The sequence below is a fragment of the Polypterus senegalus genome, chromosome 5, assembly GCF_016835505.1.
Source record: "Polypterus senegalus isolate Bchr_013 chromosome 5, ASM1683550v1, whole genome shotgun sequence".
NCBI classification, from domain to species: domain Eukaryota; kingdom Metazoa; phylum Chordata; class Cladistia; order Polypteriformes; family Polypteridae; genus Polypterus; species Polypterus senegalus.
This window is the reverse complement of record NC_053158.1, coordinates 155314504-155341579: the sequence shown is the minus strand read 5'-3', so window position 1 is coordinate 155341579 and position 27076 is coordinate 155314504. Positions and strand designations below refer to the sequence as shown.

The 27076-nt window shown below is 39.1% G+C and overlaps 1 protein-coding gene across 1 annotated transcript in view; it reads left to right on the top strand.

Moving 5' to 3' along the window:
• The first annotated feature begins 201 nt into the window (after positions 1–201).
• The window catches only part of LOC120530015 (elastase-1-like), a 47965-nt gene continuing 21090 nt past the window's right edge, over positions 202–27076 (top strand). Inside the window, exons 1-5 of the mRNA XM_039754185.1 lie at positions 202–232; positions 1559–1668; positions 7372–7478; positions 12545–12673; positions 13331–13467. Of these exons, the coding sequence (XP_039610119.1) occupies positions 202–232; positions 1559–1668; positions 7372–7478; positions 12545–12673; positions 13331–13467 (514 nt within the window). The remainder of the gene's footprint in view (positions 233–1558; positions 1669–7371; positions 7479–12544; positions 12674–13330; positions 13468–27076) is intronic.

Here is a 27076-nt window from a genome sequence, read left to right as displayed (position 1 = left end):
CTTGAGGACAGATATTGCATGGATCTGATATCACCCTCCTTTTATACAGAAGATTGAGCAATTCCATTTAAGACTGGCCTAATCCTGTCACTGTTTCCACAAAACCAAGGTTGCTTGTGTAAAAGTACGTTGCATGGGTTTCTGCCAAACAGGAAGCTGCTCACTGTATAAATAATAACAGCTCTAATTGAAGTTTTCAAAATGTGGCATCTGCTCGTTTTGGTTTTCCTGGGTAAGTTTTTTTTTTTTTAATACCAGAAGCTTCAAGAAAAGATATGACTTCCTATTGAAAAGGTTATTCACCATCCATCTATTATCTTGTGACATTTTTAAACAATGCATTATTCATTCGGCACACTTACAGTACACTCAGTGATAAATTATTTCAATTGTATCTTTTTTTTTAATAGAGCAGCTTGTCTTTTTAGATGCTAATTTTGGTTTTAAAGTTGAATCCATTCACTATGCTGAGCAAAAAACAGCAAAGTCTGGAATAATACAAATGACTATACATGCTGCAATTATAAAGAATATGGGAGCTTTTTCTCTTTTAAAGGATGGAATATATTGTAACTTATCTTTTGCATAATTACTGCAAATCTTAAATTTTAATTAATAAGTTGATGCATGAGTGTAAATGAATGCATCATGTCATCATTACATAAATGTACTTTGGCCTTCATCACGGTAATCCTGTTAATCAGTGTTTCCTTGTAAAATACTGTTGGTGTAGCACTGAATTTGTGGCACACTATTTTCTGTAATTTATAATTTTTTCTAGGGAGTTCACCCCCGGCTCACTTTGCTCGCCAAGCCCCCTGGCCTGTGCTAGGCGCCAGCCACTTTGCATCTCTGCTGCTCGCGTTGTGAAGAGGGTTACTGAACGCACCCCAAGGAGGCGCGGTTGCTCTTCTGAAACCCCCTCTTAAACGGTGATACAATGGGAAACAAATACAGTTTTTTTTACCTCCTCTTTGCTCAATCAGCTGCTGGCTTACTGCTGCTGCTGTGCTGCACAATCTGCATCTCACGCAGTGATTCGAACATTTAAAAGCCTGTACAGCAGCTGTCCTACTCTTTTTCTTTTGTTTCTGGCCCCAGGTGTGGTTAAATTTCTTAGCACAAAGTCTTGTCTCGCGGGATGTGAGTTCTTGATATTTTTTAGTTTATAATTTAAAAGCAGAATAAGAATCTGAAAATCTAACATCACATTAAAGTTTGATAAATTCTGAAAAGAATGATACCAAACATATATATGTAGGTTTTAAAGCATGACAAAAAGTGACATAAAACCTTTGCACAAAATCGTTGCACTTTTAGGGATAGGATTATATATATATATATATATATATATATATATATATATATATATATATATATATATATATATATATATATATATATATATATATATATATATATATATATATATAAGAGAGAGAGTAGATAATGTACTTTCTAGTTATATTTCTGACATTTAACTGAACTGGAAACATTTTCAGAATATTAAATCAAATAAAACAAAACACTCTCCAGACTCAGTATGCTTTGCTTGCAGGAGCCTTATGCAAGGCTGAACTTGAGGATGACTTCACTGTCACAAACCAGATGAAAACAGAGAGGGTCGTCGGCGGAGAAGAAGTCGTACGTAACAGCTGGCCTTGGCAGGTATAATTTTTATATTGTAATGGATGACAACATGTGTTATATTTTATAGAGAACTGTAGATTTAAGCACTGAAATGCCTGAAGTCACTTTGGGTTTTTAAACTTGACTTACTGCCTCCTGTAAAAAGAGACTCACAGCATCCAGCAGTATTTGTACTCCTGAATTGTAATAGAAGTAAATGTATTTGAAAAATTTAACATAGTATTAAATAAAGTGATTATTCATAATAAAATGTGAAGCATTAGTATAATATGTACAATAATATTAAGTTAGTGTTATATATACAATTGATTTCTAAATTATTCATAACCTTTCACTTTCTGCCCACTTTATTATGTTGCACATTTTTTCTTAAATGGATAATTTTACTATTTTAGCACAACAATCTACACTCAATAACCAATAATGACACAGTAAAAACACTTTCATAAACGTTTTATTAAAAATGAAAAGCGGGACTCTCTCATTTATATAAGAATTAATACCCATTGCCGTGGCACTTCAAATTATGGTCAGGTGCATCCCATTTATGTCTCAAACTTGACTGGAGTCCACCAGTGGCAAACTGAACTGATTGGTCATAGCTTAGAAAGGCACACATCTGTGTATAGAAGAACTCGATTCCCAAAAACCAAGCCCTAAAGTCAATGGAACTGTCTGTAGTCCTCCATGATAAAATCATGGTGAGACATAAATCACAGCAAGCTTTGAGTGTTTAAAGAAGCACAGTGACCTTAATCATTGTGAAATGGAAGAAGTTTGGAAAAACCATGACAGTTGGACAAACATCTCAGAAGCACTCCATCATTTATGGTAGAGTTTGGAACTTGTTAAATGGCATTTAAAGTACTTTGAGAGCATGAAGATAAAGATTATCTGTTCTGATGTGACAATATCTTAACTCTTTGGGCAGAAGCCCAAACACTATGTCTGGAAAAGACCAGGCACAAGCTCATCACCTGTCTAATACCATCCCTATGGTGAAGCATCACGCAATGGGGGTACTTCTCAGTGTCAAGTACAGGGAGACTGTTTGGAATTGAGACAAGGTGAATACAGCCAAATACAGGGAGGTTACGTGATATGTGTTGACATTTAAGGCAAATAACAAGTTCATCAATTCCCTTCAGTCGATTTGATTTAGTGTCCTCTACAGACTGTTATCCTGGTTGTTAGTTACCTTGCTATGAGGCTGTATGTCTTGATGACACAGGTGAGGACAAGTGCTGAGCAATCCAGACCACTCAAGAGTGGACCAACTCTTTGCCCTTGAACAGAAGTTTCAGGGGTTCTGGGAATTTGTAAATCGTGTTCACGTCTTATTTGTGGAATTAAAAAATAAACAAAAAACATTATGACCATAGAAGGTTCTCTAAAATTACAGGTTACAGTGTTCCATTCCATTCCTGTACAGTATTTGTGGAACACAAATTGAGTTTGCATATATTATTTTAAGGATAGTCCACATTACCATATTTTTATTTAAAAATGAAGTTTTTAAACAAAAAATGATCTCTGTCCACGTTAGCATTTATGCATGGATACAAAAGTATCCCTGTCCACACTTACATGACAAAAAATTACAGATACGTTCGTCTACACAGGAAATGTTCGCATCATTGAAAAATCTTGAAAGAGATGGTAATATCCCCAGCCGCAGGATTTACTGTAATCTAAAAACTGTAGCAACCCGTATATTATTTGTTTTTTGTGCATGTATGCATTATCCAAACACTACAAAGTGCAATTTAGAGCTTACATGAAAGAAATACAACATGTGCCACGGAAAGCAACTCTTTGTCCACTAAGTTGAAATATGGCTTTACTCTTTTAGGGATGGCCAGTCAGAGAATGAGACTTTGCAATGAGCAGAATCCAGTCAATCTTTTTAATTCAAAGGAGAGTTGTGTGAAATAAGCCTAAGTCATGACCATTTAACATGGCTGTACATTTAACTATAATTTTTATGGACAAGATATCCAGGCAAAGCAGTTCTGCTTGCGGAAGTGTTCAGTCAGGAAAGTTGAGGGTTTCATTTCTGTTGTCTGTAGTTTATTTGGTCCTCTTGGCTTCACTACAATGTCATCTCTTGAAGTACTGGAGTGTTTATACTTGAATATAATGTTATGGAGTCATAATTAGTACCTTCAGAACCAGTCACATTCCTCTTCCTGAAATAAATAGCCAGTGTCATAAAAGTAAAGGGTGAACAGATACCTTAAATTGAGGAATTATAATATCTCTGGGTCTTATTCATAAGCAAAGATAGAAATACTGTATATACTTGCATTTAAGTTCTCTCGCAGATAAGTCGGGATTTGATTTTACCGTATAATTTCCAATATTTTATGATGTCAGTCATATTTGTTGAATGCGGAAAACTCACGCTATTGATCCAAGAGATTATGATATGCTAACGCTCTCCTGAGAAAGTAACAATGGAGCACACTGCCTTTTTTTTCTATGTTTAATGCCTACATGACCACACAGTAATACCCGAACTATTCTGAAGCAATGTTTGCACTGTTTTGTGTTTTTTGTATCTCACACCCTCATACACCTTTATCGTAAGCACTCGATCAGAAGAAAATATGAATCTGGTTTTAAATTAAAAGTCATTGAAATGGCGAAAGAAATTGGTAAATGCTCTGCTGCAACAAAATGTGATGTATCTGAGAAACTGGTGTGAAATTGGAGGAAGCAAGAAGATGTAAAAAAATGAAGTGTCGTATTTTTGAACGGCGTATAAGTCTGATTTTATGATTGATTTTTTGGGTTTCAAGACCCAACTTATACGTGGGTATATATTGTAACCAATGAATCAGTGCATAAAAATCTTGATTTACCCATCTGTCTGCATCCATTTTCTTAACTATGGTCATGAGCTTTGCATAGTGAATACAAGAATGATTAGCCAGTGCAAGTGGCTACAATGAGATTTCCTGTGTAGAGTTGCTAAATTCACTCTTCTTCAAAAGTGGAGGCGCTCAACAATACAGGAGAACCTTAGAACAGAATTATTACTTGCCGGGATCAAGAGGAACCTACTGAGGTTAGGACATACACTTAGGAGGAATCCTGTTAGCCATCTTTAGCATGGCCAAGATCCATGGCAGTCCAAGGATGTGATCGAATGCTCCAGTTTCTCAGATGGCCTGGGAGCATCTGGGAATTCCTTGAAAACATCTGGAAAAAGATGTTAGAGAGGATGGCCTGGTTAATCCATCTCCATGTGTTTGACCTTTACTATGAAAAATGAATAGACAGTGAAGGGAACCATTATAGCTAGCTTATACTGCATTTATATTAAACACCTTCCAAAATTTTCAACAGCCTTACTTGTTAATAAACTCTAAAACTATAACACAAAAATAAACTTCAGTTTCTACCACAACATCTATCATTGACTAATTTTCTTATTTGTTCGCATATGTGAAAAAAGTACAGTATAAACACTGTAATTTTAACACTCTCAATGCAGAAACTGAATTCATTGATAAGGAAAAGAAATCCTGCTATACATTATTATTCAGTAGCACATGAAAGCTAAATTAAGAATTAATATAGAATATTTCCTCCATCTATTTTACCACTACCATATTTTGTTGGCATTATCTGGGTGCATTGGAGCAAATGTGTGTGTTGTATGGATTGATTAATGCGGTATTCTAACTTTCTTTGCTTGTGCAGAGCATTGACATCACTGCCATGCGTGTGCTCAGGATGTTTAACAAGAATTTGTACATGCAAGGGAAACTCTGCCTATACATGGTGCATTTCCTTTCAAACAGGAGTAGAAGGACTGTGAACAGTCTAGACAAAAACATAAAAAAAAATCTTCAAGCCAGCAACTACAACTTCTAACCCTGGCAATAATGAATCAGAAGGCTGTTCCACTGATGATGTTGGAAGATGTAATGACCTGCTGTTACAAGCTTTCAGTGTAAAGCATCGTTACAAATTACAGTTTGGTCCATCAGCTTAAAAATTTGTTTTGTTGGCCTCTAATCACCCTATTTATTGAATAAATCTTCTGGTAGATCATAGCTTAAGTGTAATTAGAATTTAAGCAATGATCTTCTCTTAGTCCATGAACCTATTGACAAGGAGATGCAAGGACGTCTCTTACCATTTTTGTGTTTCCAGATTCTTTGCTTTTGGGATCACTCAGAAATGTTTTTGTCATAAAACTTTAATCAATATTAGTTTAATATAAGGTAAAAATGCCTTTGTTGTCTTTTTACATTTTTTGTAATACAGGGTGGCCCACGAAAAAGTGTCCTACTTCCACCGCGACGACTGCATTACATCGCAAAGAGAAAAATGATCAAATTTGGTACTCACATTTACAGAAGATGCTGAAAGTGATCTCCTTGTGTGACAATACATCTCTGTGCCCATTTCAACATTTTCATGTACATTCCATCAGGTGGCAGACGAGACGGGCGTCATCTCGGAGGAGGTGGGCCACTTTTTCATGGGCCACCCTGTACAATACATAGCCAAAATGTATTTGGACAAATCTCCAAATTCATTCACATCCAGTGTTAACAGGTGCATAAGACATGTAATCTCCATTGACAATCACTGACAGTCGGATGGGTCGTACTGAAGGGTACAGTGACTTCAAATGGGTCACTGCCATAGGATGACACTTTTTGTCAGTACATGAAATTTCTGTTGTGCTAGATCTGCCCCAGTAAACTGTGAGTGCTATTATTGTGTTTATGAGCAACAACAGCGCAGCCACAAAACGGCAGACCAAGTAAACTCACAGAGTGGGATCACAGAGTGCTGAAGGGCATAGCGTGTAAAAATCATCTGTCCTCTGTGGCATCACTCATAACTGCCTGTAGAAGCAACATCAGCATTGGGTGCTTCATGAAAGGGTTTTCCATGGCCAAACAACTTCACACAAGTATAAGATCACTATACACAATGCAGTGTGTTGGTTAGAGTGGTGTAAAAACATGCAGCCATAGAATTCTGGAGTATGGGAAACATGAACACTGGCACAATGAATCATGCTTAACTATCTGGCAGTCTGATACGAATATGGGCTTGGTGGTTGCCAGAAGAATGGTAGCATTAGATTTATTTCAATTATGGAGATTAAACTAGTATAACATTGTCGAATACACTTAATCCAATCCAGGGATTTGGAGAGCTGCAGCCTGTGCTGGGAATATCAGCATCAGCTCTACAAAAATGAACTAGTTTATTGCTGTGTGCACTCACTCCCACACTCACTCACTGGGTTCCAGTTTAGAATCACCAATTGACCTAACATGCCCGATGTAGAAGGATTTCCAGGAGTACCCAGTGAAAAACCCCCTGCAAATACATTAAGGACTTGCACACTCTACAATGGGCACAAGATTCAAACCCATTCCAATGGATCTATGAGGAAACAATACTAATAACCACTGTGCTGCTCCATATTAAAGTAGTCACTGGAGAATGTTAAATACTTCATTAAAAATACACAGAAGATTTCTTATGCCCTCCTTGGATCAAAACACCTAATAATATGAACTAATGTTCTCTGTTGTTGAGCATAAAAAATTATTACTCCAGAAAACTTTGATTTATGTTACTGTGTAGAAATGACTTCCGTGCACAAACTCATGGTAAACCACACTGTACATGAGTTGTTATATACAAATGTCAGTTTAATAATGAGACTTGTCTGTTTCTCTTTAGATTTCCCTGCAATACAGTTACCCTCATGCAGGAGGCTGGGCACACACTTGTGGAGGCAGTCTGGTCAGTCCTTCCTGGGTGATGACTGCAGCCCACTGCGTTGATTTGTAAGTGTACACTGCTTTGCAATGGATGAAATCTTACACTAGGTTTCTTTACATTATTTTTAATGTGTAGCTTTTAGGTGCACCTTTTAATGGAAAATGTGAAATAGTTTAATAGCTTAATAGACTTAAACATGTCTTATAGATTCTATAATTAAATAGATAATACTGCATTTTCTGTGAAGATGACATTAAATAAAATGTGCAGTGAAAAAGTAGTGGAGGCATATTCTGTATTCATGAAATATCTTGATTAGGGAATTTAAAAATCAGTAAATAATTGACATATTAATGTACTCTGTATTTATAAGATCCTAAGCCTAAAAGTGCAACGATTTTGTGCAACGATTTTATGTGACGTTTTTATATCACGTTCTTTGTCACGCTTTAAATCAGGGTTATTTTAAAACCTACATATATATGTTTGGTATCATTCTTTAGAGTTTATTGAACCTTTATGTGATGTTGTTAGATTTTCAGATTCTTATTCCATTTTTAAATTATAAACTAAAAAATATCAAGAACTCACATCCCGCGAGACGAGACTTTGTGCCAAGAGATTTAACCACGCCCAGGGCCGAAAATAAAAGACAACGAGTACAGAGGACAGCTGCTGTGCAGGCTTTTAAATGTTCGAAATGCAGTACAAGATTCAGATCACACGGCATGACAGCAGCAGCAAGCCAGCAGCTGATTGAGCAAAACAAAAAAAACTGTATTTGTTTCCCATTGTATCACCGATTAAGACGGGGTTTCAGAGGAGTGACCACATCTCCTTGGGGTGCATTCAGCCCCTCTCTTAACAACGCTAGCGGCAGAGACACAGGCCAGGGGGGTTGGTGAGCAAAGTGAGCAGGGGGGAATCTCCTAGTGGTTAAATTAAAATCTACCATCACAGGCAACTTATTTCCCTTTGAGAGAAGCCATATCAAAACCAGTTTGATGAGAGCAGGCCACTCAGCCCAACAACCGTGCTCATCGTATTCACCTAGACTCTCCAAAATAACATCAAGTCAAGATACAAGGGTCTCTCAAGTTCTTCTCTATGCACCACAGTACTTGCTAATTTACTTCATGTCTCCATGGCTTTCAGTGTGATGAAAAACTCCATAACAATCCTTTACAATTTCCATCTGTGTCCCTGTGTTCATGTTGAAGATTGTCTTTTAAAATTACAGTGGTGATCCACTATACTAACTCCCTTCAGAATTTTAAACACTTTCATTATGACCCCTCTTAATTTCCATTTGCTAAACTTAAAAGGTTTACCTCCTTCAATCTCTCCTCATAGCTCATACCACTCAATTCCAGAATCAGCCCATTTGTTCTCTCCTTTAGGTGTTCTCAAATGTCATTTTTGTAACATGGAGACCAGAATTGAACACAGCATTGCATTATATAAACCAGAATCCTATAAGCCTTCTTGATCACTTCTGTACACTACAAGAAAAGAGATGGAGGAGTCCACCTTATAATGTATAAATGCAGAGCCAGTACAAATGCATGAAAATTATGTTTTAATATAACGCATATACATTTCCATAAATAACTCAACATCACAGTAAATCTAAGCAGCTGGCAAAGTTAAATTGTCATTGCTACACCTTGTGAATGCCATCCATCCATCCCTGTGGTATCATGCATAAGACAGGAACTTGATATGGGGGGCCAGTCTATGATACAACACGCTTATTAAACAAATATGGAAAAATAGAATGTACATATGTTTAGTATATTCAGGTTCTTCTAAATCTTTTCAAAAATTTAAATCATAGCATTGAGTTAAAATACAGAATCTCATCCAAGTAGGTCAACTAGTTTTCCCTGTCCCCAGGTGTTTCTGTGTAATTCTCCAAGTGTTCCCAAACCAGCCAAGTGATATAATCCCTCCAGTCTGTCCTTGGTCTGCCACTGGGTCTGCGCCCAGTAGGACTTGCCTGGAACAACTCAAGGGGGAGGGGTTGTCCAAAATGTCCAAACCACACCCAACTGACTCCTTTCTATCTGGAGAATCAGTGACTGTATTGTGAGGCCATACTGAACCAGATAGCTTCTCACTCTGTCATGCAACCTTGAAAAGAACCCTCATTTGTGTCACTTGTACTCACTCAGTTTGCCCATCAACTGACATTGCAGTCCTCAACTATTGTCATTAGCTGTGAGTAATGACCGTAGGAGAGGACAGCAATGCAGATTGACCAGCCAACTGAGAGTTTTCTCTTTAGATTCAGTAACGCTTCACCACTACAGACTGGTACAATACCTGGAGAACAACTGCCACCCCTATAATTTGCTTGTCAATCTCATGCTTCCTTTTTCTATCACTCGTGAACAATATACTTGAACTCTTGAACCAAGGGCAGTTGTTCCTCCTTCATCTGGAGAGAGCTATACATTCTTTTCTGAGTAGGAACCATAACCATAGACTATGAGATGCTGATCCTCATCCTTGCCACTTAATACTAGAAAACAAAATCGCTTGAGTGCATGCTGAAGATGACAGTCAGATGTGGTAAAGAGGACATCATCATTTGCAGAAAGCAATGATGTTATCCCTAGCCTCCTCAACTGGACACCTTCATATCCTTGACTGCACCTTGATAACTTGTCCATGCAAGCTACAAAGAGGAGTTCAGGGCTGTCTTAATGCATGGGCACGCTGGGCCCCATGCTAGTTTATGTATGTTGTGACTTGCTGAGTGATTGTGCAGGTAGGGAACCCATGCACTCCCTTTGCCCGGGGGGCCTATAATGTTGTTAAGACGACCCTGCAGGAGTGGTAACAAGACACCGCCTTGATAGACCCAGATACCCACAGTGAAGAAATTCAACTTAACACCAAGCATTCAGACACATCTCTCACTGCATATTCATATAAGGAATGAATAGCACGCAAAAGCAATCCCGTTATACCATATTACTGCAACATTTCCTACAACACACACCAAGGATCACAGTCATATGCCATCCATCCATCCATTATCCAACCCGCTATATCCTAACTACAGGTCACGGGGGTCCGCTGGAGCCAATCCCAGCCAACACAGAGAGCAAGGCAGGAAACAAACCCCAGGCTATGCGCCAGCCCACCTCAGTCACAGTCATATGCTTTTTTCAAAACTACACAATTCATGTAGATGTGATGATATGTGTCTTGCTCCATGTTCCCTTCTTACTTTTGGGAGCCTCTTGAACCCAACACCGTCGGTAATGTAATGATGAGCTGGACAATGAGGACACCAAACAAAGCAAGGGGAAGGGGCAAAGTGCAAACAGTGCTTTTATTAAAAACAGTCAAAACCAAAAAGTATTAAAAAAAGTGCAATGTTTCAATAAATATATAATCCTTTAAAACGGTGAAAATGTAGAGGTTAAAATCCCAATAAATATTCCATTTAAAAACAAGGTTAAAAATCAATAATGGCCAGAAGCAGTCCTTTAAAAACCTAGTGCCTTCGTTAGCTGGTGGCTCTCCTGTTTCTCCCATCCAGGCCCTGCACCAGGGGAGTTGCCTTACCTGCAGCTCACCTTCTCCTTCTGGTCTGGAAGCCTTTTGATCGCTGGCTCCGTAGGGCTCTCGCCAGACCGAGACTCAGCTTCCACAGTGACCAGGGCATTCATGCTGGGGTCTCCACCTCCCAAGCCTCCGACTCCCGCTGACTTATGAGGCAAGTCGTCCTCGATCGTGGTCACTCCTGCTCCTCTACAAAACTCAGCAGGAATGACCCAATCCATCTGCCCCTGGGTGCCGGCCAAACACCCCGCTAGGCCTGCGCTCGCTCCTTCTCCAGCTTTTTTCTCCCTTTTCTTCTTTTTAACCTCTGTCCTTTTCTATTTTTCTCTCCCCTCTGTACTCGCGCTCCTACTATTTGTAATAGGGATTTGGCACAGGTGCGGCGATTAGCAGCACCCAGCATCAAACACGGACATGGCGATCCCATACCTGAGCACTTCAGTGTGGAAACGCCCAAGCCCACATCGTGCCTGGGAACCACTCCGGTCACACTACCACGCCCCCTCTTTAAGCTGCGAGTGCATCGATTATTTAAAAGCTGGCTTTTTCTTCTAAGCCATGGACCCGCTGTACCACAGTAGACTGCATTATCATATTCCCATGCACCCTGCATCAACTGCACCAGGGAGAAGATAGAAAAATAAAAAGAATATTGTAAAAACACTGTTTCTGCAGGGATGTTGTATCAAATAAGTTAAACATGGACTGAACCTCAGGAACACAGGAAGAGTACCTCAATTATACAATCGACAATATCCAGCCTGGCATTTGAATCCAGATTTGCTGAGGAGATGTAAAGTAGCAATGTTAATCACTACACCACTATATTACCAAATAAAGGTTTATTTTAAAAATGATATTCAAAGATAAATATTGCTTTATACTTTAATGATATTCCAATCCATTTATTTTTTTCTGTATTTCCATTTCCTCTTTATTAAAACTGCTCAAGGGACCCCAGGCTATTGCCTGCCACCAATGTCTGTAAAAAATCTTAATGGCTGCTCTCCATCTGCCCATTCTGTACTAGGTTCAGCACAGTTCCTTCTATTCCTTTACCTGACTACAAGCCCCCTAGTGTTGCATGCTTGCTGTTCCAACTGATCTGGCCCACATCACCCCCATGGGACATAGTTCTGTGGCACCTGGCAGTGGGTTTTTGTTAATTCTGGCAGGACAACAGCCATTGACCAATTGGATTTTACTGAGCTATGCCCCTGTCAGATAGCATCCTTTTCAGCCTTCTGTTCTCCCCTCATCTCACCCGCCCTTACACATGATATGTGTTATTCACTTAATGTGTCCTGTAAGTGGCCTCATTAGTTTCAGACACATAACATTAATGCATTCATTTCTAAGGACAAACCTACCCTGAATGAAGAACACAGGAAAATAATTACATTTCTCTACCAGTTTAAATTGTGCAGTCAGCTAAGTTAATTGACTGCTCACACTTTAATGAAAATGAGTAGACGTTTGTGATGATGTGACAAAAAAATGAAAAGCTGCAGCTTTAATTTATTCTGATTGATGGTGGGTTTTTTTCTCTTTTTAGCAATGATGGTGCCATCTACCGAGTAGCACTAGGTGAGCACAACCTCTACTGGAATGAAGGGGTGGAATACTACAGGGCTGTAGATAAAATTTTCATTCATCAGCGATGGAATAAAGATTTTGCTAATGGGTAAGCTTTATGAAGTTTGCCTGCAGAAATAGCAGTAAGGCACATTAATAATATGCTTAGTTTAGATAACGAGGCATTGACTTTTATTTCAAGATTTGCTTGCTACGTCTAATTACTTGGAATTAAAAAGAAAGACTGTATGTACTTCATGTGCACGTGTTGTTAAGCACAAAATAAATGATAGCATGTGAAGTGAGTGGATTGGGAAGATAATGTGATTAATGTTGTCTTTCAGGGTTTCCTTTATTTTTACATAAAAGCTGAATATTTGATTTGTATAATTTATTTAGCTTACCATAGATTTTCAATTAATTTCATCAAATTGTAATGCAGCAATAGGAACTATTGGCAACAACAGGAACTAATTTACAAAGATAGACATCTAAATATATTCAGAAACCTATTGCACAAACACCAAAGAAATTGGACCTGTAGGTTTTCTTAATCTTACTTTTAACAACATGTAAAAAAAAAATGAAAATGGAGTACATACTGTATAATTTTTATAGTAATTGCAATGGTGAAAGTTCTACTTGTGCATGACTGGCACTCTGCTTCAGATATCTGTTTTGTGATCTTGTGAACAAAAGGATGGCTGAGACTGTCTTTAAAATGAACAATTTTACCTTAGTAACCCATGTTTGTTCCTCCTTGCAGCTTTGACATCGCCATGCTTCGCCTGACTTCTCCAGCATACGCCAGTGGATATGTCCAGGTAGCACGACTCCCTAGACCAGGCATGATCTTGCCAAATGCATATCCTTGCTATATCACAGGCTGGGGTTTAGTAGCGAGTAAGTAGATTTGAATTCAAACTTTCACTGTACTTTAAGCATTTTCTTTTTTTGTCATTTTCTCCTGATCCAAAATGAAGTGCATTTTTATACATAGGCCCAAATGTTATTTTCAGATGAGTGAATGCATGCAGTAGATGTATTTTGTCACGCGTCTGCAGTTTTCACATTGGGATAAATTAAACTTGCCGATAAACCTATCGATAATGTTTTTTGGGAAGCTGGAGGAAAACTCAAAACTACGCAAACACAAGAAAAAGAGACAGAAATGGCACACGGTCAGCAACTGGGCACACACTTGAACCGAATCTGGAGGAGGAACCTGGAGCAATGAGACAGCAGTGCTTAATTTACAGGATTTTATAATTATAATTTTATAATACAGTGATCCCTCCTGGATCGCGGGGGTTGCGTTCCAGAACCCCGCCCCGCAAAATGTGAAAATCCGCAAAGTAAAAACCATACGTTTATATTGTTATTTTTATATTGTCATGATTGGGTCACAGATTTGCACAGAAACACAGGAGGTTGTAGAGACAGGGACTTTAAAGCACTGCAAACTAACATTTGTCTCTTTTTCAAAAGTTTAAACTGTGCTTCATGACAAGACAGAGATGACAGTTCCGTCTCACAATTAAAAGAATTCAAACATATCTTCCTCTTCAAAGGAGTGCACGTCAGGAGCAGAGAATGTCAGAGAGAGAGAGAGAGAAAAGCAAACAATCAAAAATCAATTGGGCTGTTCGGGCTTTCAAGTTTGCGAAGCACCGCGCGGGAAGCACATCGTATATCATTGAGGAGTTTTATTTAATATGTAATACGTGCTCTGATTGGGTAGCTTCTCAGCCATCCACCAATAGTGTCCCTTGTATGAAATCAACTGGGTAAACCAACTGAGGAAGCATGTACCATAAATTAAAAACCCATTGTCCGCAGAATTCCGCGAACCAGCAAAAAATCTGTGATATATATTTAGATATGCTTACATTTAAAATCCGTGATGGAATGAAGTCGCGAAAGTTGAAGCGCGATATAGCGTGGGATCAGTTAATTCATTTGTATGTTTTATTTTTTACAGCTGTTTCTTTTTAGTAATCAATTTGTTCATTTTGGCTTTATTAAAGTTTCAGAATAAGCTTAAAAAAGGTGAAAAACATTCTAGCACACATACAGTTAAAATAAAAATTTGCAATTGAATTAAACATCGATCATCGTTCACATACATCTCACCTAAAATTGTCTAAAATGTACCCAGGACAAGATCTAACCATCACTTGTTCACAGGTTTTGTAATATTTTACATTGAAACCATTTTGGGGGCAGCAAGGTGCTGCAGTGGTAGTGCTGCTGCTTCACATTAAGGAGACCTGGGCTTGCTTCCCGGGTCGTCCCTGCATGGAGTTTGCATGTTCTCCCCGTGTCTGCATGGGTTTCCTCCTATAGTCCAAAGATATGCAGGTTAGGTGCATTGCCGATCCTAAATTGTCCCTAGTGTGTGCTTGGTGTGTGTGAGTGTGTGCCCTGTGGTGGGCTGGCGCCCTTCCCAGGGATTTGTTCCTGCCTTGCACCCTGTGCTGGCTGGGATTGGCTCCAGCAGACCCCCGTGACCCTATGTTAGGATATAGTGGGTTTGGAAATGACTGACTGACTGACTGAATATTTTGGGAAAAAATTTCATATATTTCACAGATAGCCTTGGATCTTAAATCATTCCTTATGCATTAACATAAGTTATTTTGGAAGAAAAAACTTGGTTGGCTGGATGTCCAGTTCTCGTATAGCTTGTTCTAATGTTCTACCAGGAATACTCAGTAATATGCCCAGAGGGAGTGAGAGTTTGAAGACAAATGGGAGAAAAGAGGCAGTCAAAAGATGATGCAAGGGTAAGAACCAGGAGATCAAAACAACAAATACCAAAGCAAAATCAAAGTCTAAACAAAAGGATACCAAAGTTCTTAACCGGGAGATCAAAACGAAAATCAAGAATTCAATGGCAAAAAAGGATATTGTAATCCGTTTAGTCAGATGAGGATGTAATCCTAACATGAACCATTAATCCTAGTGCGTCACAAGCCTCTGTGGAGATGCCTCCACTGGGAATGTCCTGACAATAGAAATCAACACGATGTGGTCAGAAGAAAACAAAATGGCCCTAGTCAAAAATGAAAATCTAAATGAAGCGTTACAGAGAAAAATAACCGATTCCCTTAAATTCCTCAGGCTATAGAAGTGCATAAAGCTTAAGACATGAGCCAGCCAAAAACTGTCACCATGCTATGAAAAATCTCTTGTGATATCCTGTATCACATAACTTGCATGAACAAGTCAGAGATACAGTAAAGCCCAACACATAAACTTGATAATCATTTTATTTGAATTATAAGTCTTGGCACTGCATATTATGTCCCTCCTCTTCTTCTCTCTCCCTATGATCCCTAATCTCAGATGCTATTTGTGGTTTTTGCTGCTATCCACACACCCATTAAATACTCACATGCTACTAGCTGTCCTTTTCTACTGTCTAATCAAGTTTAGGTGACTCTTAAGTTTTGACATCACACAATAGTCATTCCATAGTTCCCTCAGAACACTAATTAGGAGCCCCAGAACAATAGTTCAAGTCCAAAAAAAATCAGTCCACAACATGCATAATGGTGGCATCTGGACATAAAAAGACATCACTAAGTCTTGTGGTTGTCAAAAAGTTTTTGAGGAACTGATGGCACATTCATCCTGAATTTCATAAGAATTAGTAAGCAGGCTGTAACAAGGATCAACCATGAGGGTGCTGATCTTGTTTCATAAGATGGGGTCATTGAGAACTTTGCAGCAAGAAGTCCAGTAAGCTAAAGAAGTTGAGAAGTTCTCATTGTCATGTCCATCCTTAAATTTGATAAAATATCAGTTATAAAAGCTCAGCCATTATTGTGTTATGTTTAAGTGGTATACAGTTCAAGAGAACACTTATTTAATTTAATCTTACATTTGTATATTTTTAATTGTGGAGTTGCACTTTGCACACGTGATACCTTGCCATTGCCTTGGTTTGCCGTAGTAGACAAAGGCATCAGTGTTTTTCCGTCCTTCGTTTATTTTGGCAAGGGTGGGCGCTGGGGTGAACTTTACCAATGGCCACATGGGCTTCTACCTGAACTGGGTTCTCTTGTCCTATAGTTCTGAATTAGGAGGTAGTTGCGTGTAGAGTTTCATAGATTGTCTTCAGAACATATTTTCCTACTTACATAATAAAGCACTGGGATTTATTAATGCGATTCATTTTTAAATAAAGGTTTGCAAAACGAAAACATTATGCTTAAACAAATACAGTTTTGAGCGGGGGAAAAGGATATGATTAGTGTGAAGTTACATACTTAATATCTGCTTGAGGACGAGTCTAATGATGTCCAGCTATGTGCCGCTCTCAAACAAAAATAAATGTGATTATCTGCTGCCCTCTAGAGGAGATTAAAATATGGCATTACACAAATGATTGCCAGCTACGGACTACTTACTGCCTAGCTAACTGGAGTAGTGAATGAAATGAAACAGTTGCAGAAGGTGCCAGCAGCCTTTTCCTTAAATGCTCTTTGCTGTGTCTATTTGAGTACAATGCAAAATGCAATCAAAACAAATTTTCTATGATTTTTCTAATAATAATCACTTAAATGTATTAAAAAGAAACACACTGATCCTTTCCATCCATCCAACCCGCAATATCCTAACTACAGGGTCTGCTGAAGCCAATCTCAAATCAACAGAGGGTGCAAGGCAGGAAACAAACCTCGGGCAGGACGCCAGCCTGCTGCAGAGCGAGTGTGCACACACACACACACACACCAAGCACACACTAGGGACAATTTAGAATCGCCAATGCACCTAACCTGCATGTCTTTGGACTGTGGGAGGAAACCCACCTCACTTCATTTTTATATATTTAAAGGGAAGGCCCTGTGCAATACCCTAAATAAATATCGCCAATAAAAAAAAAACAGATTAATAGAAATTCAGTTTTATTATACTTAATGAAACAGATTATCTCACAGCTCATGCCTCACTGTATCACTTCTACATCTCTCTACATATTGCCATTTATGCAAATCAATTAGGAGCTGACTGGGCCAGTCTTTTAAACAGTGAAGAAAATGTAGAAATTAACTGACGCCCAGCCACTTCTGCTGTAAGTTAATGAATATTCAGTTTTGTCAAGAAAAAAAAATTCAAATCTCTTTTGCACCTTTTAAACCCATCAGACAACATGTAAATTAAATGTACTTACTGGTTTTCCATTTCACTCTCAATTATATTAGTGTCTACATGAGGTTATGACTTAGGTTCTGTTGAGCGTTTTAATTATTTGTGTAGTGTGGCATAGCTTAAAATTGTGCCAATCAGTTTGTTACTTAGAAGTCAATGGTTACTCTTACATGAATTTTTAAAATTTTATTTTGTTCTGTCATTCTCTATATCTGGAATTCCTATTACTGAATTTTTTAGTATTTTGAGAAAATGAACAAAATGAGAGTATGAGTCCCTTATCATAATCCAGAGTGGTGGCTCTGAGGTTAGGGATCTGCGCCGGCAATCAAAAGTTTGCTGATTAAAATCCTGTAAATGCCAAAAGTGCTTCCACTTAATTGGGCCCTTGCGTAAGACCCTTAGCCTGCAATGGCTCCATCCTGGGTATGACGTTAACCTGCATCCTGCCCTGCTATGTCATTAAGTCATCTAACCAGCGGGGAAAACTTGGAGGTTGGTGGCAGGATTGGCACTCCAGCCACCATAAAAAACCTCACAGTGTTCCATTCTATCTGAACTAGTGTGGTGCTGAGGTGTCACCCATTGCATGGCTGCACTCGAGTCCTAATCTGGGATCCTGAGGTGGTTCGTCATGTGGTGGGCATGGCAACGCGTTGTACAGTGGCGTAGCTAGCTTGTTGAAGGCCCCTATGCAGTGCCCTGTGGTGGGCCCCTCCTGTCTAGCATACTGTTAGTAATTTATTCGCAGCTAGATCCTTTGGGCCGGCTGGGCAGTGGTGTTCACGACCACGACACTATCAGATCACACTCTGATGACAAAAAAAACGGCTATCTTAATGGAATTTGTAATAACTTTTTTAATCGCTTTATTACAGCAGCTGAAGTTAGCAAAAATAAAGTCAATTGTGGGAATGGAATGTGGGAGGTGTGGGTAGCAGTAGTAGTACATAAGTATACTGTATGTAAGATGTGGACCCGCTTGCTTTTCCAAGACAATCTTGTGAAGGAAAATGATTAAAATGTAACATAAGTAGGAAGTAGAAACTGTTCTGTGCTATACAATAAAGCAATTTCAATTTGTAACAAATTAAAACAACAGGATACCACTACATACTACACAATTGACCCGTTTTACACAAGTTCTGAGAAAATGGACATCATAAAGTGAGGTGTCAATGGTTAAAAGGAATTTGCCTTGTTGGTAGGAAATTGCTTAGTCGTACATATTGTTTGTTTGTCTTTAGTAGTTTCTCCATTTTTAATGGTTTTAGCAGATAGCACCTGATCTGAAGCTGTTGTATCGCTACTTCCAGACTCACTGCAGTGAGTGAAATGGTTGCAACTATACCGTCTGCATAACCTGCTTGCGACCGTTGTGACGATTCACCAGCATCAGCATTCTCAGTCACTACTGCTGATCCTGGATCAGTTTTGAGAAAGGTAGAAATCTTGGTAAGCTTAGCGTTTTTCAGTTCCTGTTGCCGGCATGCCTTACGTTTAGCAGCACCACTCTTATAATGTTTTCCGGATCCGCTGCAACTTTCCGACATGCCGTTGTTTGGCGAGAGTACAAAAAGCATAAAATTGTTCAAATATTCGTTGTTTTCCTACTAATGGGGACCATAACTTAACAACAGAATTGCTATGATTTACCCTTTACGAGTTCGAATTTTGAAAACTGTTCACATCAAAGTACAAAAGTCACAATAATTTACGATAATAATGTATATTTACACTATTCATGTGATGTCCTTCAAAACTTGTTCCATTGACATCTGCTATAGCACGCCAAAGGTCGGCAAATTTGGTAATGTGCACTTCTCTGTAAGGCGGACTAGGACGTGCTTTCCCTCCAATTAGGCTCTGAGCCTATGAACTCCCAAAGACTAAATTCATGTAAACTGTAGGCCTGCCAAATACATAATATCATCATGGATTGGACTGGACTTGCCTGGTGATGGTGCAAACATGTCACTGAAACTGTGAATTAATAATGCAATGAACTGTGCAAGTGATTTAAGTTATTTAGTTAATGGTATCTGGGGTGAACTTCTCCAGGCTGGTGGTAAGGCTGTCCTCCTGGCATTGCAAGCAATCTTTGCTTCCATTTGGGAGACTGGCATCATCCCAACTGACTGGAAAACGGGACCTATCTGGAAAGGGAAGGGTGATGGCCTGGGCTGCAGCAACTATAGGGAGATAACACTGCTCTTGGTGCCGGGTAAGGTCCTTGCTAGGGTCGTCCTCAATAGGATCCGTGATCACTTGCTCACCTACCAGCAACTGGAACAGTCTGATTTTACGCCTAAGACATCTACCATTGACCGCATCCTGGCACTGAGGGTTCTCATGGAACGCAAATGTGAATATTGGCAGAGTTTCTTTGCAGTCTTTGTCTATTTTTGCAAAGCGTTTGACTCAGTTGATCGACCTGCCCTGTGGGACATCCTGAGGGTTTGCGGGATCCCCACGAGGTTGCTAAATATCATGGCCAGCCTGTACACTACTGTGAGTGCTGTGCAGAGTGGAAGCAGGACCTCTGTGTTTTACCTAGTTGATTATGAGGTTCGTCAAGGGTGTATTCTTACTCCTACTCTGTTTAATGGTTGTATGGACTGGGCTTTGGGCAAGGTTGTGTGGTCCAGCGGCTGTGGGGTATCTGTTGGTGAAGAAAGATTCACAGACCTTGACTTTGCTGACAATGCTGTGATCTTCAATGGAGTCAATGGAGGCTCTGATCGGGGCACTCGAGAGACTGAGTGAGGAGACTGAGTGTCTGGGCTTGCGAGTGTCCTGATAAAAACCAAGATACAGGCCTTTAATGATCTCTTGGGCACAGCCATCAGCAGTGTGTCTGTTTGCGGAGAGAATGTTGACCTTGTTGAGAGGTTTACCTACCTTGGCAGTGACATTCATGTCTCTGGTGAGTCTTCCTATGAAGTCAATAGACGGATTGGGAGAGCATGGGGGGGTCATGAGGTCAGTGGAAAGGGGTGTGTGACGCTCCCGATATCTATGCAAAAGGATGAAGGTCCATGTCTTTAGAGTCCTGGTGCTTCCTGTCTTGCTATATGGTTGCGAGACATGGATACTATCCAGTGACCTGAGACGAAGACTGGACTCCTTTGGCACTGTGTCTCTCCGGAAAATCCTTGGGTACCATTGGTTTGACTTTGTGTCGAATGAGCGGTTGCTCATGGAGTCCGGAATGAGGCACATTACCTGCATTGTGAGGGAGCATTAGTTACGGCACTATGGCCATGTGGTGCGTTTCCCATAGGGTGATCCAGCTCGTAAGATCTTCATTGTTTATTGTTGCGGACCGAGTGGCTGGACCAGGCCAAGGGGTCGCACACTTAACACCTGGCTGCGAAAGATAGAGGGTAATTTCCGGAGGGTAGGACTGGACCGCGTGTCTGCCTGGGGGGTTGCAAACCAGGATCCCGAGTTGTTTCGTCATGTAGTGGGTGCGGCAGTACACTGTACCAGTACATGCTTCCCAAGTTGAACTTGATTTATATGGCCCTGAGTGGGCCACCTCAAGCACGTAGGCCCTTGTGCTTTGTACAACCTGCACAATCCATTCCTACGTCACAGGCGTTGTATCAGTGCATGCTCCTAACCTTGCTCTTTCTCTTATTGAAATGTGTGCACAGATCGTTGCTTTGAATAAAAATTTCTATATACTGTATTCCCAGTTGCCTGTCTCACTTACAAACATGCACATTCCTCTAGCAGAGGTATCTCCTTGTGTGTACTGCAAACAATTTCAAGAAGTAAAATATAATAGTCTTATTGAACAACAATACTTAAGCATTAATAACATACTTACCACAGGATTAGATTATTTCTGAATTTCCTTTCGTTCATTTCTGAATCTTCTTAATCCAGTTTTAGTTGATGGAAGATGAAGGATATCTTGAGGTTTTTCATTCTAACTCTTTTCGTAATTAGTGACCTGTTTTTGCTGCTAATTAGCTTCTTTTGAATTAATTTTATCTGACTTGCTCTTGAAGACTCAGACCCCTTAATTGTTTCGCTTTCCTTATTTAGCAGCCAAACAATAATGAGATGCAAAATGAACCAAAACATGACCAGCAAACTGTGTCCATGATAAATAAAGAAAGGTGAAGGTCTCAGGAATGCTGATCTACTCAGGTCCCCAAAACATTTTATCAGTGCTCTTAGAAAAGAGAAAATCAACAATTTCGGGAATGTGTGCTATTGCACAATGAGAGCAGCAACATGCCATGGAATTAAAGAACGGGTTTAATTAACAAGACTCTGTGCCTAATTAAGCAACTGGTTGGAGTGAAATTGGTTGGAGTTTGAGGCCCTGACTTAGTTGATCTTCTGTTGGCTCCCTCACTTCACATTTCATTTCTGTTTGGGTGCCATTTAAGGAAAGAAATGAAGCAATTCAGAGGAATGATGAAGAAATTCAGGGAAACAAATCTTAAAAAACAAGTCAATTAAAATGAATTCAAAAGAAGTTCTTTAACAGCAAAAACAGTGCATTAATTAAGAAAAGGTTTAGAATGAAAACCTGCAGCCATTGGGGCCCTCCAGGGCCGGAGTTGGGGACCCCTGTACTAGCTCTTCCCCTTGGTCCCTAACTAAGTACAAATTTGTGTTCATTGACTTACTACCAGTCCCAGCTCATGACCAAAATGATAAAGAGGGCATTTGAAATGGTAAGGGGGACATAGTGCAATAAAAATTGAACATATAACAGCATACCTTACAGCAGGGCTGACAAGTTAAATAATACAAGTGTAAAACCAGCAACAGTTCGGAACAACGAGGAGCGCTTCAGTTTCAACTGGTGAGTGTACCGATCACAATACTTTTCATAATGATGCCTGATGCAGGGTTTACTTGTGCTGTGCATTCGTCCCAATCACTATATACCCTCATTAGGGACTTGACTTTTTTGTTTTTATTATTGTATTCTTATTAGGCACAATATGCTTATTTGGTATATAATAAGTATTGCTGAACGGGCGTTAGGAAGCAGTGCATTCTCTGAACATCAGATAAAAATAAATATTAATTTTGGAAAAAAAATGTCAAACAATAAAATGAATTACCTTTAAAACCATAACACACACAAAAATGGTATAAAACCAATAAAATGTAAAATATGACATTGAATGTGAAATGCAACTGGGCTGTATCCTCCTCCTCCTCCTCCTCCTCCTCCTGCAGTCTTATCTAAATCCCTCGGATGTTTCAAATTGTCCTGCAAGCCAAAAGGTGCCTGCACTTTAAACTAAACTCACACAAACAGGTGTAATATCCTCCCAGAATGCCAAATGACTAAGAGACGCCAGCAGCCTACCAACAATATGACTTCATTTTTTATTAACATTGCTTCACTCACTAAACAAACCAACATTTCAAGTGCTCTCTGTGCGTCCAAGAAAATAAATAACTGACAAACATATAATAAAGCGTACATGCAGAAAATGAGCTGCTATTACATCGACATTTGATTGCCCCCTAGTGATAACACTTTACAGTCCCCCTTAATAATACTATGGAATTTAAGAGACATTGTGACTGCCATTAGAACATTAGAACACTCTAGACGAGAACAGGCCATTCAGCCCAACAAAGCTCGCCAGTCCTATCCACTTATTTCTTCCAAGAAAACATCAAGTCGAGTTTTGAAAGTCCCTAACGTCTTACTGTCTACCACACTACTTGGTAGCTTATTCCAAGTGTCTATCATTCTTTGTGTAAAGAAAAACTTCCTAATGTTTGTGCGAAATTTACCCTTAACAAGTTTCCAACTCTGTCCCCGTGTTCTTGATGAACTAATTTTAAAATACAAGTCTCGATCCACTGTACTAATTCCCTTCAGAATTTTAAACACTTCAATCATGTCACCTCTTAATCTTCTTTTGCTTAAACTGTAAAGGCTCAGCTCTTTTAATTTTTCCTGATAATTCAACCCCTGTAGCCCTGGAATCAGCCTAGTCGCTCTTCTCTGGACCTTTTCTAGTGTTGCTATGTCCTTTTTGCAGCCTGAAGACCAAAACTGCACACAGTACTCAAGATGAGGCCTCACCAGTGCATTATAAAGGTTGAGCATAACCTCCATGGTCTTGTACTCCACACATCGTGCTATATAACCTGACACTCTGTTAGGCTTCTTAATGGTTTCTGAACACTGTCAGGAAGTTGATAGCTTAGAGTCCACTATCACTCCTAAATCCTTCTCATAAGGTGTACTCTCAATTTTCCAACCGACCATTGTGTATTAAAACCTAACATTTTTACTTCCTATGTGTAATACTTTACATTTACTGACATTAAATTTCATATGCCACAAATCTGCCCAAGCCTGTATGCTATCCAAGTCCTTCTGTAATGATATAACGGATTCCAAATTATCTGCTAATCCACCTATCTTGGTATCATCTGCAAACTTAACCAGCTTGTTACTTATATTCCTATCTAAATAATTTATATACAGTACAGGCCAAAAGTTTGGACACACCTCTTCATTCAATGTGTTTTCTTTATTTTCATGACCATTTACATTGGTAGATTCTCACTGAAGGCATCAAAACTATGAATGAACACATGTGGAGTTATGTACTTAACAAAAAAAGGTGAAATAACTGAAAACATGTTTTATATTCTAGTTTCTTCAAAATAGCCACCCTTTGCTCTGATTACTGCTTTGCACACTCTTGGCATTCTCTCGATGAGCTTCAACAGGTAGTCACCTGAAATGGTTTTCACTTCACAGGTGTGCCTTATCAGGGTTATTTAGTGGAATTTCTTGCTTTATCAATGGGGTTGGGACCAGCAGTTGTGTTGTGCAGAAGTCAGGTTAGTTGGACGATCATTTATTTTTCAACAGGACAATGACCCCAAACACACCTCCAGGCTGTGTAAGGGCTATTTGACCTAGAAGGAGAGTGATGGAGTGCTGTAAATGGTCATGAAAATAAAGAAAACACATTGAATGAGGAGGTGTGTCCAAACTTTTGGCCTGTACTGTATATAAATATATACATACACATACATACATACATACATACACACAGGTATATATATGTGTGTGTATATATATATATATATATATATATATATATATATATATATATATATATAGAATACCAGAATACCAGAGAGGAGAAGTAGTGTGTTAAAGAAGGTACGAAAAGAAAAGGAAAAATTTTAAAAATAACGTAACATGGTTGTTAATGTAATTGTTTTGTCATTGATATGAGTGTTGTTCTCATATCTATCTATATATATATATATCTCTATCTATCTATATATATATATATCTCTATCTATCTATATATATATATGAGTGTCGCTGTGATATATATATATAGCAAAATACCCGCGCTTCACAGCGATGTCATGTGTTAAAGAAGTTATGAAAAGAAAAGGAAACATTTTAAAAATAATGTAACATGATTGTCAAAGTAATTGTTTTGTGTATTTGGCGGCAGCGTCACAAAGTTGTTTTCGCAGCTGCATCAGAAAATGTACCACGACGTCTGACACGCCTCCTTTTACTGTTTTCTCACAGCTTGGATTGCTGCTGTCATATATATACACACACACACACACACACACACACACACACACACACATACATACATACATACATACATATATATATACACATATATACACATACATATCTTCATATCTACATATCTATATATATATATATATATATACATACCTATCTACATCATATATACACACACATACATACATACACACACACAAATTATATATATGTATGTATGTATATGTGTGTGTGTGTATATATACACATACATATACTTGTGTGTATGTTTGTATGTGTCTATATGTGTGTGTATAGGTTTGGTCACTGAGTGCAAGGGAAAAATAATAAATTATAGTCTATAAGTTATTAAACAGTAAAACATTAACGTTTTAAGAAGTACAGGTACATTGAAATTACATTTTCTATGTGAACGTTCAAATTTGTGCCTCTGGTAATGTGCCTTACCGGCATTTAAAGAAAATTATTTTTGTGTCCTCTGCAGTGTTAAGAGAAAGGCTTTGGTTTGGGATAAAAGGAAAAAGGTGTAAAGAAAGGAAAGTTGCCTTTTTCTTTTATATAGTATAGAGAGATGTGTTTGCTGACGTTATGATCGCCTTTTGGGGACAGTCGCGGTGGGTCTTGTGTAGACTGGTGAGACGTCCCGCCATTAATCGGCTGTGATGGCACTGTCAGCCCTCCACTCCTGTGCGTCTTCATAATCCGAGCTGAGGATCTCATAATCGTATACGTGCAAAAGAAAGTGTGAATCGCCTTAATATTATTTTGCCGTGGTGTAGAAAAGGGGTCCCGTGTTTGCACTTGTCTGGGCTATAGCGCAGGGGGAGGATGAAAAAAATTAAAAGTGCTCGCTTTGACTTAAGGCAGAAGCGCAGTCAGCGTCTCAAAGGCCGGCACAGCTATGCACGCGTGCTGGCTGCTCGACTTTGCTGGGCAGGAGACCCCAGTTTTTGCAGACACGTTCATGATATCAAAAGTCTCAGCTCTTTGGAGGTCATTCATATATATATTGTAGCGTTCTGTTCTTTATTGTAGAGTTCTGTTTTGCAGTTTGTGTTCTGTGATTTGCATCCCTCTCAGTTATTTATTCTGTTGTCCCTGTTATTTCTCATGGACTGTAATAGAGTGGAAAGTAAAGGAGGTTCCGGGGGGATGGGGTGAAGCCGAGGCGGGGGGGGAGCGCTGGGTTGGAAGGAGGAGGGTGGAGACAGGAGAGAGGTTTGGTCATGTCGCTCTCGCTGTGAGATTGTTTTTGAGTTCTGCCTGTTGGCGTGGTTGCGGCCAACAGCAACCGTTTTTTTATTAATAAAGAAGGGACTAACCAAGTGACCGTCTCGGATCGTCATTACGTCTGGGAAGACGCTACAATATATAGCAAAATACCCGCCTACGCAGCGGAGAAGTAGTGTGTTAAAGAAGTAATGAAAAAGAAAAGGAAACATTTTAATAATAACGTAACATGATTGACATTGTCATGAGTGTTGCTGTCATATATATGCCTGCCTAAATAAGTCACCCTCGCTTCGCTCTTACTTTTTTACCGTTCATTTAATCATGGCTAGTGGTGGAAAAATTATAAAATTGAAGGAGGATGGCTTTACCAAAACAATTATTGATGGCGAATCTATTATTCATAAAGCTTGAATTGGTGATCTGTTTTTCTGTGTTAACCTCATATTTTTTCATACTTCTTCTCAAACTAAGGTGGTGCGAGGGTAAAATGAATCGGGATGCGCTGATCAATGTAATCGGTGTACCAGGAAATCATGCATTGACAAAAGCTCCTTT